Source organism: Pavona decussata, unplaced genomic scaffold (assembly GCF_977016875.1).
Source record: "Pavona decussata unplaced genomic scaffold, jaPavDecu1.1 SCAFFOLD_141, whole genome shotgun sequence".
Lineage (NCBI taxonomy): Eukaryota > Metazoa > Cnidaria > Anthozoa > Scleractinia > Agariciidae > Pavona > Pavona decussata.
In genome coordinates, this window is record NW_028145554.1 from 70,878 (window position 1) to 87,001 (window position 16,124).

General features: G+C 40.5%; 1 protein-coding gene across 1 annotated transcript; it reads right to left on the minus strand.

Moving 5' to 3' along the window:
• Nucleotides 1-2,508: 2,508 nt before the first annotated feature.
• Nucleotides 2,509-14,366, minus strand: LOC146466685 (cartilage intermediate layer protein 1-like). The gene is made up of 9 exons (XM_085126891.1): nt 13,805-14,366; nt 12,647-12,715; nt 10,975-11,169; nt 8,676-8,849; nt 8,046-8,360; nt 7,659-7,764; nt 6,465-6,619; nt 3,912-6,024; nt 2,509-3,268 (listed from the first exon to the last, which is right to left on the minus strand). The coding sequence occupies exons 1-9, from the start codon at nt 14,058-14,060 to the stop codon at nt 3,265-3,267; spliced, it is 3,387 nt and encodes a 1,128-aa protein (XP_084983017.1). The 5' UTR covers nt 14,061-14,366; the 3' UTR covers nt 2,509-3,264.
• Between the last annotated feature and the right edge of the window lie 1,758 nt (nt 14,367-16,124).

The following is a 16,124-nucleotide window of genomic DNA, read 5'->3' on the forward strand; positions in this document are numbered from 1 at the left end:
TTCTTCATTTTCGCCGCAAAATCTGGTCGATCAGTACTATTCGTAAAGCCAAATTTTCCTAGAGTTGGTTGCCGCGACATCTTGTACCCATCAGAATAGTACGTGTAAGCCGCGCAGCTGAGCATGTTACTGAAGCAACTTGACACCACATTACGACGATTGATTGGTAGGTGCCTTAGTCACAGTTAACGTAAGAACTTTTCAGGCTCAAATTGCTGAAAAAAATTAAGAGCGTTCAGCCTCAGCCCCAAGATTAGACGTTCTTATAAAAAAATAAAGAGTGTACAACTTTTCAAATCTAGTTTGCGTGGTTAAGATGACTGCTTGTCACACCAATCGTGTTTGTAGGATTTCATTTACACTGCAAGCAGTCCCTTTCTGGATAGTCGAGAGGTCGAACGAAATAGCCGAGCGCGAAAAAACTGGAGCGAACGAGCGGAGGGGGGCTCGTCCTCGGGGACCCAGGGGTAGTCATTCGGGGGCGGGCGCCGCCCCCGAATGACTACCCCTAGGTTTCCGAGGATGAGGGGGGCTTGAAGAGGGGCGTTTATTTCTACTCGCTGCGATGTGAGCGCACCCTCTCGACTAACAAGAAAGGGACTGCTTGCAGTCTAGATTTCGTTATCTGCTGATAAACCGTAACGAGAAGGAGTGAGAGTTCTGGGGATGTGACTGATTTGAAATTTGAAAGTCGTACTCGTGCTCAATCCCGTACTCGTACACTGATCTGAAGGACCCTAATGAGTTCCCGAGCGAAACGGAAATACCACTTATCAGAGACTGAGCTGAAACCCTCTGTGGAGAAACCACCCATTTCTTTTTTAATTTCGTTCGAAGCAGGTATAAATCAAACACCGAATTTATCGTGTCCCATTCTCGACCATTCGATCCCTTTTTCAATATCTGTCCACATAAGAATATTTTGTAGAACCATTTTTTATTTGTTTGGTTTATCAATATGTAGAGTTGAAAACTAAACGGAAATTGGTCACCATAAAGGCAACCACACTGTTCGGTACATGGAACGTCAGGACTATGTACGCCCCAGGAAGAGCTGGAGGAGAACGGTGGACGATGAGGTAGGCAAGGCAGGCTACACCTGGAGGGAGCTTAAAACGCTAGCCCAAAACAGATTGAGACGGCGGGCAGTTTCCATGGACCTATGCTCCAATGGGAGTAGTAGGGAATAAGCAAGCTATTCTCACTGTTTAAATAACCACGAAACTAGCCTGCGCGCAACGCTGGCATGTTTGTAACGCCTCGGTGTTTTAAAGTTAATGCCACCCGTGCCTCGTCGGACTTCATCTGCCTATTTAAGCAAACTATTCCTGCTTTTTGGTCCTTCTCGCCAAGTTACGCCGTTCTGGGATTTCAGAATGTTTTTTACCCACCCACCTCCCCTTCGGCGACGCGTACTATCTTTCCTTTCTCTGTCTTACAACCCTCTATCTTTGCAAAATCTCGCCTCCCATATCTTAATTCAGCAAAGGCCGTGAGTGGTTGTCATGACTGAAAATGATTTACATTTCTCGGGCATGATATAATGGCCCATATACCATAGCTGCTAAGCCAATCAAATCCCTGGAATCTATAATTATGCAATGATCCAGTTTTTGATAATTGTTAATCAGTATATCATGCAATATTTCTTGTTTGTTTTTAATAAAACAATTATTCCGCCCGTGCTTGTGCATACGTTGGATATGGAATAATTTTTAAGTATCCTACAATATAGAGTTGCAGCATTCTTTAGATCAGTGCCCGAGTTGCGCCAAAGCAAGTCATTGTGTGAACGTAAGTCTGCGTAGCAAGTGTGTCCGTTTGGTTTTGTAAATTTTTTGCTTTCGTCCCAACTTCCGCGCGGTCAAAAAAGCGCACAATCCCACAGAAACGCTTACTACGAAAGCCAGGCGCCCGTTTCTCGAAAGTCCCAGTAACTTACCGGGCCCGATAAGTGTCTTTAGTGATAAATGTTTCTTGACAGAAGTCAATTTTTGTTAGCTTTGGACACTAATTTTTTTAAAATCTTATGATTCTATGAAAACATTAGCCAAATACCATGTCTGTAATCACGTGCACTGTGAAGCCGGCGAAAAAAACATTTAAACATATGCTTATCGGGCCCGGTAAGTTGCCGGGACTTTCGCGAAACAGGCTCCTCACCTGAATTAAGGAATGGTTCTCACTTAATATTACCATCTTTGGAAACTTTTTGTCAACGTTTTTATTCCAGTTCGCCTGGGTTATAACTTGGTGATAACAAATGGGTCAAAAATTTATGACGACTTACCATGGGAGCTGTGTTCACGTGATCGACCACGCGCCCGGCAGAGGAGTGGAATAACTGACTCACTGACATACAGCCTGATTGATTGTTTCAATTAAATGAATGATTTACTTGGCTAATTACAGCTGTATTCTGGCATTCTACAACGCCTTCGTGTCAGGCATGTAATACCCTAAACAACAACTAAATAAAATACGGTATAGGCGGATTGCACGTTACGTTTTCATGCAACAATGTAAGCAAATTTCCTTTTGTTTTGGCACTAACATGGCGGCAATGCAATCAACCTATAGAGTGTTCTCACATGACGCCACGGCGGTTTTGTTGGTGTACCAAAACAAAGAGATGGCGGCCATGTTGGTGTCCCAAACTAAACATCTGGGGAATTGAACTCTATTTTTATGCAAATACTTTCTTTTGTTTCAGTAAGCCAATATGGCCAGTAATTACGTGTATGAAAACGCTCTTTAGATCGAGAGAACGTTACGTCATGGCGGCCATGTTGGTTGTTATGGAAGAATAAGATTTTTCTCCTTTTGGAGTTAACTTCCGTTTTTATGCAAACTATGTGAGCAAACTTTCTTTTGTTTTGGCACCAACATGGCGGCAGTGCAATCAACCTATAGGTGATTTTGTTGAGATAAAGAGAGTGATTGTTGATACGGTAGACTACAGTCATATCAAATGCCTTTCCGAGGAAAGAAAACTAGTTCTAGTGGGTCAAATAGAATCTTAGGAATTTTTTTTCACTTATTTTAGCATGCTACTAAATTATATTGAATTTCTTGGCGAATTCATACAAACTGGAGTCTTAAGTTTTCTAGCTTATAATTTTGTAACAACAGAAGTCCATCTAAGATTACCAATCTCTAGATTTAAGCGAAAACTAGACTGGTCATAATCGTCATCAGCATCTTCATCATCATGGCAGCGGATCCTGGAATGCTCTTGCTTTACACAAACTTCACATTGATGATTCAGCTGAGAAGTTGAAAAATAAAACATAACGGTTTAAAATAGTATGAAAATTTTCTTAATCCAAGCTTGCCTTTAGGGTCCTTTAGCCAGCGCCTCGATCAGTTTTGTGACCAGCATGCAGCCATAGCTACTTTTGAAGTTGACACAACTTACCCATAGTTTATATTGAAAATGGCATATAGTGAAACTTTTAAAGTCGGAAGCCCGAGCTGACCTTGTGTTATGTACAACCTCTTTGTTCTGATCAAATATAGTAGAAGCATTATATGGGGAGGCTCTTCCCAAAGGGGTATCTTCTTAAGGCTGGAGATATATGAAAGGGTAAGGATTTCATAAGCTGAAGTATAGAAAAACTTAGGGAAACTGTCATCATGTTTAGGTATTTAAAGGGGTCTCTCAAAATAAATCGATAGATTAGACCTAGAGTAAAGAGATGCCGGGGAGGGGGGTTCGTACTGTAGTTATCTGAAACGTATGTCGTGTTCGCGGACGTGGGGTGTTGTGTACCTGGAGCTCGCCAGGTCAACCACAGTGAAGTCTAACACGGGCATAAAGACTTATGCGTTTATTAGAATCAGGCTGCCCTTGACTATTTACTGACAACACTTGCTTACAAACCATATCTCGTTTACTTTAGTCTGCTTACCTGCAAGAGAATTCTACAGTTGCTCCTTGTACGTTTGTTTCGTCTGTCATCCCTGGAGCCCATCTCTTGTTTCCGTTGTTGCATCTCTGTTCTCCCAGGCGAAGTTTATTCCTGTTGGCAGTGTACACATTATCAACGTCAAATCCGCCGCTAGGAAGTGGAACACACAGCCATGTTTCAGATCCTGGTGAATGTCGCTTGGATCGAGTCGGACACGCGGTTCCCTGGTTATCGATGTCGCCTTGCTTACTCAGGTGGTGCCTCTGAAAGTCACAAGTCCCAGTCAAATGAGTTACTAAGACGTGTGTCCATTCGGGGACTTGCCGTCTGGTAGCAGTATTATACACATTTCCCGGACATCGAATCTCGAGGCAAGCCACGTACGCATCATCTTTATTAGTCGCTGGCTGGGCCGTGGCTACAGAGTCACCAAATTTGCTTCCTTTGTTTGGCCTGTGGCTAGAGGCGAGAAATATGGATGATCTTTGGCCGTTTATTACTATTTTGATGAAACAGTTTTCGTTGGTGGGATACCAGTTGAGTGGATATTTCCTATCCCCGAGGCGGGGACTAACCAGCTTAAGCGGAGAGGGTGCAAGATCTTGAAATTCAAATTGGCGTAGTCCGGGCGTCAAATAAGGAGCTTTGCATTGTTGTGGGGTACCGCGATTATAATGGGGAAATATTGGTCCCCCTCTTGCCGTGTTGACGTCAAATTTGAATGACTGTATACGTACATTGGGTGCCCGTGGATTTTGCAGCCTTTGGTTCGATACAACTGTGGCCGACACAGGGGAAGGGAAAGAATCTGGAGTTGACGGTTGTAAGAATCGTGCATCGACACTTTCTCCTTGCATAAAACACGTTTTCTTGATCCAAACGGATATGCAGGTAACTTGTAAGTCATTGACAGTGCTTTCCAAATATCCAGTATATTTCCTGGTGGGTGTATTTGGCTCTTCGCAAAGTATTCTAATGGTTGAACCCACTGGAGCAGTGACTCGAACTGCACCAAAATTCTCTATCACGTCAACATTGAGTTTTCCTCTTCTGGAGATAGCTGGTGTTATTTCCGTTTCAAGCACAAAGCGTGTAGGAGATCGTTTGCTCCTGCTGGAGGTTTTGTTTTCCAGCCTCAAATCACCTGCTTTTATCCATCTTCCTGTCTTTGCGTCTAACCACCAAAGTTTTGTCTTAGTATTTCCATGACTGTCGACCGAAATGTTGAATTTTTGCGGATCTAGGAATAGTTTAATGGGCTTGGAAGTTGAAAGTTTATTTCCACTGTCATCTTCAAAGTCTAAACTAAGCATTCCGTAGCTGAGTAACATCTGTTCTTCCCCATCCTCGTCGACAGTAGAATAATCCCCTGGGGCTGTAAGAATATCAGACATGTTACGAGGATCCATAACGTCCAATTTAAGGTTTGCTTGGCCAGAAAAAATGGTGCCGTCATCCTTCAGCATAGCATCTTTTGGTATTTCCATCTCGGCAAAAGCTGAGTCGTCATTACTGTCTCCCAGTTGAACTTTGAAATCCTCAGAGGAATTGAACGGCTTTGGTACTGGCTTGGCTTTCAAAATAATTTTCGAAAACAACGTCTCACCCTTAATGATACGAAATACCTTGGTGAAGTCTGCATACTCTCGATCATAAGTATCCTTAAACACCACAGACAAACGTTGTTTATCCTTGGGAGCCTCAAAAGTAAAGAAACCATTTTCATCTGTGCTGTAGAAATTGTCTTCAAACTCAATGTCGCAGTAGGCAATGGGTTTTTCGGTGGCTCCTTTTAAGCCGACAACCACCCCAGATATTTGTGCTTTTGGTTCCACGCATGTTTGGCAACCACAACGCGCTACCTTAGAAATAGTGAATGTTACAGAGCCCCCGCAGCTTACAATAACGTCCGTTACTTTCTCAACTGCGCAACAAAACCTCTCATCTTGGCAGGTCTTATTTGAAAGGGTGGAGTCGTTTCGAAGGCATGCCGTTGGTTCACACTCTCCAACATCAATGGTGTTATTCGTTGTTCCACTTATCACACAACCTGCTGGCAGAGTGGCATTTTTGCTGATGGGGGTCGGGCTACAAGAGGCTGTATCTCTTGTACCTAGGATCACGATAAGATAAGTGTAACAAGACTTTGCCCCTGGAAGCGATCACCGAGAATATCAGGAAAAGTTTAAGGTGATAAATATGTTAAAAACAAGATCTTAAAAGAGAGATATTCTTCATCATGAACAAGTTACTCGTAAAAGAGATGGTTGCAGGTCTCAATGTTCGATCCTTTCATCACTGTACATGTGACCCTTAATTAAAATATTAAACACAAACGCGGTTTTATTATAATTCCGACAAACGTAACATTTTTCCAGTTCTTTCACATTTAATCACCACTGAAATTCTACTCCCGGTGGGTAAGAGTACATATAGTTACTCTTTTTCAATGGATAGCAAGGTTGTTACTTTTTCATCAAATTCACGGTCTTCCCATGCCATGCTGTGAGCTAGTCATATTACAAAATTGATTTCAGACAAATATGTACTTACCAAAAACTCTCAAATCAGCGATATCAGAAAATTCCGAACCATAGTCGTTTACCACTCGGCATCGATATCTTCCCGTAAGACCGCTCACGTTAGAAATTTCTAGAGTCTTGCCATAATGGAAGACATCTTTATCGATGATGTTATTGTCTTTAAACCTGACGAAACAGTCGAAGTGGATAAAATCTATTGATATAATAGGCGAAAAACGTACAAAGCAAACGTCGATCCAAGTATCACATTATTATGTCCTGCTTTCTAGACAACGGGGAATTAATTTTCAACACGTGTATGTAGGGGAAGTTCTCTATGTGAAATAATAACCTTAACATGACGTCCATTTTGAAATTGCACCATGCAACTTTGACTAGGAAAGCTGTTCTAACCTCTTCAATTCAGACATCGAGTACAACTGATAGTGCGAAAGCTCTTTCGGGGGGACGCAAACATGGTTTGATTTACCAGGTAAGGTTTACAAGATATCAGCCCGGAGGTGCAAAAATATCTTGGGTAAACTAGTAGTATCACACCCAGCCTTAAGTACAAGACAGCGGGAAATTTAAGGTAACCGACGGAGGTTCAAAGTGTCATACTCCCAGGATAAAATTCGTGGGGTTAGATAATTCTGAGACAAAACACCTATGCTTCTTGTTAAGTAGACGTTGTGGATAAAGGTTAACCGCATTTAGCAAGCTTTTTCTGATTTCCTGATCCATTTGGGGAAGGGGGAACTTTACGCCTCCGTCAAAATCTTCAAGAACGTTAACCCCTTGACAATAAAAGGAGGGTTAATACTATAACTAAAACTGTTTCGAGAACCTTCAAAAACCATTAACAATTGTTAAGCCCATTGACCTATCAAATGGTCGATAATGAATCACGTGCAGTGACTTTATATCGATAAACCTCCTCCTTATTAGTATGTGGTGTTTTATGGTGTTTTTCTTGTATGCTAATTTCCAACGTTCACAAGAGCATCATTGTTATGAACTCTATTGACACACGCTTTTCCAGGAATGTTTCTGAAGCCGTTCAAAAAACTCGCAGCACGTGTTTTATCGGCTCTAAAACCACTCGGCTGCGCCTTGTGGTTTTAAACCCGATAAAACACTCCTGCTCGTTTTTTAAACATCAAATAAAATTTTAAAGAACCAACGTTTTTTTTGTGAGATGTTGGTACACACGTAATTTCCTCACCATTCGAATTCCGGTGGTGGGTTGCCTTCTCCATCGCAACAGAAGGTTACAGCATCACCAGAAATGCGCATCTTACTTTGAGGATGTACAGTTATGGATGGTGGTACTAAAGGATAAAAGAGGTAAGTTTGTCAAATAAGTCGCTGCAAGTGAGCACCTCAAGCGCCATTCATTCTAATCATTCACGTTAAAGGAACGTTCCTTACAACTCTTACGTTTGCTCATATTAAATGCTCTGATCACTATTTTCCTGAACAGCAAACACCCTTTGACCCCTCGATGAACATGATCAAAGATGATTTAAATATTGATTTTACATGAGAACTAAGGATCAGTTATTTCGACTGTTAAATCGACAGGAAACAAAGGAATAAGTTAATTGGATACCTGCGTCCTCTAATTGAACTTTCACATTTGCTGCTGTTGATGATGAAACAGTTGCCTTCAATTTCACAGGTACAAAGCCATCTCTGGAGATAACAAACTCCTGTTTGGCATCTGTACAGACATTCAAAGCTTTAAAGAACCCCTTGTCGTCTGTCTGCGCCAGAACTTTATACGGTGTCTCTGACAAAGCGATTTTGGCTTCCGAAATTGGTGCACCGTCCTTCGTCTGTACGCGACCAGTGAGTATGTGATTGTCACATGTACAGGCATCACAAGCAGCATTCAGTGTTCCTTTGATGCAAGTTTGGAGGCAATCTAAGAATTGAATAAATCGTTCGATGAAAGTAGTATTGACTTTCGAATTAGCGAAACAATAGGTAGAAATGACAAAATTGTTACAAACGGGGAGGCTTGCGGCAACACCCTGCTTTCCAAAACAGTAATTGCCACAACAAGAGCAGCGAATTGTTTTAAAATATATATACACTGTACTGCATGTTCTCCGACCTGCCAGTGATGAAGAAGTTAAGCGTTTTGTGCCACAAGCAACGATCGAAAAGTGGAGTGAAAGATTGCATCTGACGCAAATAAAGAATTAAAGCGTGAAAAGTGCAAAATGACATTATCTACCTGGACAACCCCACTGGGAACAATTGCTTGTCTGTCGAGGTTTTCCTGCGCATGAAATTGGAGCAAAAACTGCCCGCTGATTTTGAGCGACACATGTTCTTGTGCGGACGCGTGTACCATTACCACAGGTTTTAGTGCAGTCACTCCAGAGACTCCAACGTGACCACTTGGCTTCTGAAATACAAATTGGTAAAACAACTAACAATGATTATATCAAGTTTCGGTCTAATCAATTCATGCTCCTGCTTTAGTAGCACCATAGTCTAGTTGATGCTATTGACAACACTGACGATCTGGAGGCCTTTAAGGACCATGTGTTTGGTACTCTGCCCTTCTTCTGAGGCTGAAGGTGTCCAAATAGAACTGACTGAATATGTTGCAGGCCGAAGTCTCTAGTAAATGATTTGTAGGTATTGTAAAATAATATTTTTGGCTCTCTAATTCCAGTAGCACTTCTACATTTTGCACATGAAAACATGAACAAGACAATTACTCCAGGATTACTCTAGCCTTTTCTTGTTGTCCTCCTGTCCAGTAAACAGTGCGCTGCATGTAGCTAGCTTATTGTAGGTAATGTATTGTATTGTAATTTAATTTATTGTACTGTAATTTAATTTATAGTAATGTCCTGTAATTTCTCTATCTTCCCTCTCTTGTATGTGTGTTTTTTCCCGAAACTTATTTAAGTTGTAAGTTGTAATTAATTAAGTAATTAAGTTGTAAATAAGTGGTAATTAAGTTGCTGAAATTAAAATAAATAAAATGTAAAAAAAATACAAGTGATGAAGATAAGGGCAGAGGCGTGTTCTGAAATTTTTTGACACCTTTCACGTTCATGTTCTTGATGCCATGGAGTTTCAGTGTTACTGACGGTTTTCTTCCGAGGTTGAGGTGGTATGGCTTTATGGTTTTCTTCCGAGGTTGAGGTGGTGTATTTTGGACGTAGTGTGGCTTTACTTCCGCTCAAAATCCACCGGCAGACCATGTTGGGCACCTTCCCCAGGTTGCGCGCTTGCCTTTACAAACCAAGATAGCGGGAGTTTGATTGAAGCTTACGAGTCTTGAAAATCCCACGGGAAAAAAGGGGACTATGAACAGCCTACAAAATACAATGACCGCTCTCTATGGATTTTGTGAAACTGAACTAGTTGAATTCGCAGTTGGGACTAACCAGAAATGCAACGGATATTACAACATTAGAATTACCCTAAACGAATACGTGGGGGGCTCACGCTCACACTACCCCTACAAGGCATTTAAGATGGCTCTGTACGGTTTTCAGTACTTAAAGTCCTTCTGTTGTATTTCGATCGATCATTACTACCACTCTTTATCACTAGTGGATACTACAATAATGGTATCAAACAAATACCTAAACATTGGTGAGCAAGTTATGGTCATTTTTTTCAGTTTTTTTCTTTTTTACTTAGAAAGTTACCACAGCAACGATATAACCTGTAAAAAACCCTAATTTCAGCTTTAGGTGAATATAACTCAAACGAGCTCGGTGAGCCCCATTTTTTATTATTGAATTGTATGTAGTTAGCAATTCAAGGCGCAATTGTTTTGCGAAGTGTCAAAGTATGACATGCAGGAAGAGATTCAGAGCCACCTTTTAAGGTGGCTTAAAAGCTTAAAGCTTAAAGCTTAAAAGCTTTCGAAAATTTTAAGGTGGCTCTGAACTCTTTCCTACAGCTTTTTTAAAACTTCGCAAAACGTTCCGTCTTGCCATGCTAGCTACAATTCAATAATAAAGAAAGGGGGTCAACGAGCTCGTTTATTTCAGTTGTAGTCACTTAAAGATAAATTTAAGGCTGTTTTAACAGGTTACATTGTTACTTTGGTAACTTATTAAGTCGAAAAAAGTGACAATAACTTGTTTGCCAATGTTAAGGCATTTGTTTGATATTGTTACTGCTTTATCAACTGATAAAGAGTGTAGTATTAATCAGTCAAAGTTAAAATGCTTCAAAGCGCTCGAAATCGGTGCCAGCCACCTTAACTTAAATGAGTTAGTATACCCTCGGAGAAGGTGAGGAGGGCCATCGGAGCAAGCTTAACGGGACGATCACAAGCGAACTGGTGATTGGGACGATCAGCGCTGGGATAGGGGATAAAGGTTGATGAAGGCGAATTGTGGGGATACAGAACTCAAACAATCTTCACCCGAGATTCAAAAATGCGTTACACGCACTAAACATGTTTCCAAATGCGATTTGGCCCGATTGCTTTAATTAATTTTCTATGAACGAGTCGTTGGGTACTCCTGACAAAACTTAAAGAAAGTCGCAGTTTTTACCTGTATTTGGTACAAGTTGGCTGATTGACGAGAGAGGTGATCGTGTGGTGGTATGGGCATCAATGTCTTTAAGTGAAGCAGATAACTTCGTCGACACATTATTACAGGTACTGCACATCGACGCTGTAACTTTCGATTGATGAGTGAAAGCCGAGACTGATATTTTGGCTGAAGGTCTTACTTTTGTCGTCGTTGCTGCAAAAAACATTAAGGAATTAAATAACACACTTTCACTTTTGATCAAAAATTCTAAAAGGTAAAGGGATAAAAAAGGTTGGAACCGGCTGACGTCCTCAGTTTCATCGAAGACGAGATTTATCAGAGGTCGTATATTTGTACTGAAAAGCCGTGTGTGTGAATTTATGCATACGTGTATGCATGCACGTTTATAGGCATAGGTAGATAGGAAGCAGTGTAAGTGGGCCGGTAGGTAGAATACATCGCAGTCTCGCTAGCAAATCTGCTCAACTGAAATGCGGTTTCGTGGATTTTCTTTCCTTGTTAACTTGACCACCCCCCACTGTGGGAAAATTTAACTTCCTCAGAAGGCCCATTCTTTTGTGCGAACAGAAACTAACCGAAAGTGAAAAACTGGACTCCTTTCTGTGTAAGGCTGCTTGTCCACGAGAAAGGTTTTCTCGACAAGTATGCATTTGATAAGCTTATATTCTCTGTAGGACAACAATTTGTCAAGTTTTACCTAAACAAGCAGAACAAGTCTCCTTTCTATAAAACTGGAGTTCCAGTTTCTGAGCAAGTTTACGGATAGTTTATCATTTAGATACGAACAAGTCAAAATTCTCAAGAACAAACAAACTTTGTCGATGCAACCAGCCTTATAAATGTCTAATTGAAGTTTAGAAATTCAAATTTCAAGGAAGACCCTTGTGCCGGCCCGACCACGACTCGAACCATATTCGCGTGAACTGGTATAAAGCACCTTGTTATGCATCTTGTCAGTATTTCATTACCGTCACGCTATGTTACGCTCAGTAGAACTGCCTACACTGAATTCTCGACGGAAAGAACAGTATTTTGACAACGCTGAAATGTCATATGTAATGAACTGATATTGGCTAAGTGCAAGTAAGCCATTTTTGGTAGATTCCACATTGCACAGTTCCCGCAAGATTGGTGGGTACGGCTGTTTGGTGATATGACAGGTATGATGTTTTTGAGATTGTCAAGAGTGGTCTCTTCAGGATTACTTTTCTTTCTTTCCCTTTTTTTTTTTTTTTTTTTTTTCAATTAGACGGTAATATTACCTGCAGCTCCTTCACAGTGACGATTGAATACCAGTCGACTTGTTTGCCAAATTATGCGTAGTTTTAATTTTGTTCTCGATTGACGTCTACCCTGAACATGACATTTAATCGTCTTGACGGCGCCAACCTCGTGCAAAACAAATGTAGACAACACTCAGTAATGCATTCTCGACGCGCGTCCAATTTTATTTTCCTACCTACCACAGAACTTCTCTTTTTTCCCAAAACAGTTTTGTCTGTTTATAAAATTTAACGACGTAATTAACTGAAAAGCGAATTTCCATTTAGTTGTGCGACAGGGAAACTGTGGTAGAAGGAATATTTCGAAACAGAATATAATGGGAATCATGTTTATTCATTAAATGAATGAGGCGAGATGGAAATGTGTTTATACAGAATGAACTTACTCAAACGTAGAGGTGAGGAAGTGCTTCCTTCGCCATCTACTTCCCCTTTGTCTTGGAAATATTTTTCAGCTACAGAATGGAAAAACGAGGACAAAAATTAGCTAATACACCGACCAGGCTTAAGAAACGAAAGGTGTTAGACAGAAGCTCTCGCTACTCAGATAGTGATAGCGAGGGTAAATATAGAGGTGAGATGAGATGAGCGCGAACCGACTGGGGTCACCCAGTTAGCGCGAAACCCGAGGCGACATCCAACTTCGAGCTTTCTTTTATTTATTGATTTTTCTTGAACACGCAATAAAGTTTCAGTTCAACACAGTCGCATATAAAGGAAGGCGACAGAAAGCAGTTTACTGCCTCAAACTTTAACTATCTAAGTTAAAATGATTTTATATTCTAAAATTTTTTCAACCTATTAACGTCACGCCACTTTTACTTTCGTATCCGGTCACTTTCTGAACTGTTTCCTTTCGTTGTACACCAATTAATAAATTGTTGGATCATGGTTAGTATCTACATTTTGCGGAAAATAATCGTATACATGCTATCCTTCATTCTTGGAAGAAGCGGGGAGGAAGTGGGGGGGGGGGGGGGATGCGTTTTCCCATGTGAAAGGGGCGAGAATTCACGAATTTTGGTCTCGTGAACAGTACTTAGGACGAAGCGCAAATATTATTTTTCGCTGTCATTTAGGGTTGCACGTGAGGAACGACAAAACAAAAAATAAAACGCCATGATACTGTTCGCATAAATTGTAAAAATAAAGCTCGAGCGATACCCAGATTGGTCTCTTTTAATTAATTTTGAAATTTAAATTTCCAAGTATTCACATTTCTTTCATGCCACATGCGAGTCTTTCAAGAGGGCGCTCTCGCTCTCGAAAATAACAAAATATTTTATTTTTTTGTATTTTTATGTAGCCAGCTAACGCGAAATCTAACTCGAAGCCAAACTCGAAGTCAAACTCGAAATCGAATCTAAACTCGATGATTCGGGTTTCCTTGCCTGATTGTACAAAGGCGTGTCTGTCAGTTTTTCATTCGTCATACTAACAGTAGCTGAGTAAATCGTATAAACAAGAGTGCAGACAAACCTGCAGCTAAATAGAATCATTGTATCATTAGCAATGCACTAAGTTCAGTATTCGATTTTACTCACAATAGTTGTCTTCTTCGTCATTGCTGAGGCGCTTTGGAACGAGTATCCCAACAAGGACTCCTGTAACAGTGATGACAATCACAATGACAGCGACAACAATCATAGTTTTTCGACGGGATCTTGATGAGAACTTCACATTCCGCCCTGCATCATTTACAGACTGGTGCTCTGCACTTTGATCGGCATCTTGTTGTAATAAAGCAACGTTACTTGGTTCTAAAGGAATAATGTCTTTGATATCGGGCTTGGACGGCATCTTGATCGAATCTCGAAATGACTTTAGTGAGAGCGGAAGCTCTGTTAACTTCTGTTTAAGCGTTTGCGAAAGCGGAAGTTGACAAAATTCTACCAATCAGAGTCAGTGGGCTGGATCACCGCATTTGTTACTGAGATGATTCGACGACAACGGCAACGAGAATTAATAACTTTCATACATTTCTTCGGCGTCCTTGGCCAAACAACAACGAATTCCGGCTGTTCCAAGATTGTTCGGCTACTTTACACACGGTTAAACGAATTGGAATAATCACAGTAATACACTCTTTTTTTTATAAGAACCGTTTTTATAAGAACTTTGAGGCTGCGATTAACTATAATTTAAGAACATACTCAGAACATTACCCGGGCTGAGAGTCAGTTAAGAACATTTTATTCCAAGCAAATGTTTTTAGAATGAACAGTGTAAATACGGATAAAAAAAATACACGAAAAAAAAAATAGTCTATATTGTCCAATTAACCCAAGTCACGTCCGCATAGATATAAAGATAACTTAAGAACATCTTAAGAACTTTTCAGGCCCAAATTACCAGCAATAGTAATAAAAACACCCAGCCTTAGCCTCAAAATTGTACGTATAAGACGGTGTAGTGCTAGATAACGCTGAGAACATTTTATTTTGAAGCGACGGTTTCGTTGGCGTTGCCCAATCAATCAAAAGCTTCAACGCACTCGTAATATAATATTCAAAGTAGTGACCACTGACTCTTATAAGCTAATAGAAGGAGGCATCTTTTCTTACAATACCGGCTGTTCAGAGGATGAAGTTAGCGATGCAAATGACAATAATTTCATGCTATGGAAACTATCGCCACCGAAAGTCATGTTTTGATTTGATTTTAAAGTTCTTACTTTCTATTTCACTCTCAAGTTGAAGAAGTCAATATTGTTGTTCTATACGCCAACATACAGACGGCAGACTAATCCTATAAAAGGCGGAAAGTGGAGAAAAATTAACAAATGGAAATATTACTGATAAAAAGCAAATTAGCCCGATAATTTCAGTGGTTTGCAACACAAACCTTCCTCGAGGGCTGAAGCTTTTTTTCGCCGTTTAGCTCCAGAGGAAACTTGCTTTTTTCCCGTTCAGCCCCCTAGGAAGGTTTGTGTTGCAAACCGAAATATCGGACGGATTTGTTTGTATGTTTCAGCTGTTCTAGCCATGTAAACAATCAGTATTGCATTGCAAAACGGTTCCTGCCTTCGTGTGCAGCACGAGGCATTCTTCTTAACAAATATTTTCCCCTGTATTTGCAAATACAAACAGCGCAACACCGAATAACGCACTAGCATCGATTACAATCCTTATCGTCAGCGCTATTTATATTCTGGTTACCGCAGAATTCCGAAAGTAACGGCTCCCCAAAAGGAAAGTTAATATTTTGTCTTCCTATTAAACTCCGAAAGTAACGGCCCGACCCCTGAAAGTAACGGCCCACCTGAAAGTAGCGGCCCGACCAAAATGACCATTCGGTGAACAACAATAAAATAAGGTATTGTGTTTTGATGTAACGTTTCAAATAGTACAGTAAAACCTCGCGAGTAAATTAGAACCTTCCATTTTAAAATTTAGCCTTAACAGGTTCTTATATAAATGATAATAAACAAAAATTTAGGCTATCTAGGTTTTTAAATAGGTTCTTATTTTCTGAAGGAAAAAAAATGACATTGTAGATATAAAATTTAGCTTAATTTAGTGGTATTCAGCCTTCGTCCCCTTTGCAGAAGACAGTTTTTCCCTATCCTTTATTATTGGTGCGCTGTTTACTGCACTCCGTCGATTGTTGTACTATGCAAACTAAAACTCTCCTTACAGCAAGAACAAGTTAACTACAGATATATTCAAATAGGAGGAAGATCCTCGTAATTGGTACACAACTTCAGCAGTTGCGAAAAAAAAGCCTGAAAATTTTTCAGGTTTGCAGGGGGATTCGAACCCATGACCTCTGCGACGCCGGTGCAGTGTTCTACCAACTGAGCTATCAAGCCTTTTGGAGCTGCTCATGATCATATTGTGAGTTCGTAATATACCCGTGAAGGAT

Bases quoted from the DNA above. Each gene is read 5' to 3' on its own strand.
- LOC146466685 (XM_085126891.1), bottom strand. From the start codon at position 14,060: ATGCCGTCCAAGCCCGATATCAAAGACATTATTCCTTTAGAACCAAGT. The intron at 8,850-10,974 runs GTAAAAACTGCG...TTTGTATTTCAG, and splicing joins CCAACTTGTACCAAATACAG to AAGCCAAGTGGTCACGTTGG. The intron at 6,025-6,464 runs GTAAGTACATAT...TCGTGATCCTAG, and splicing joins CGCTGATTTGAGAGTTTTTG to GTACAAGAGATACAGCCTCT.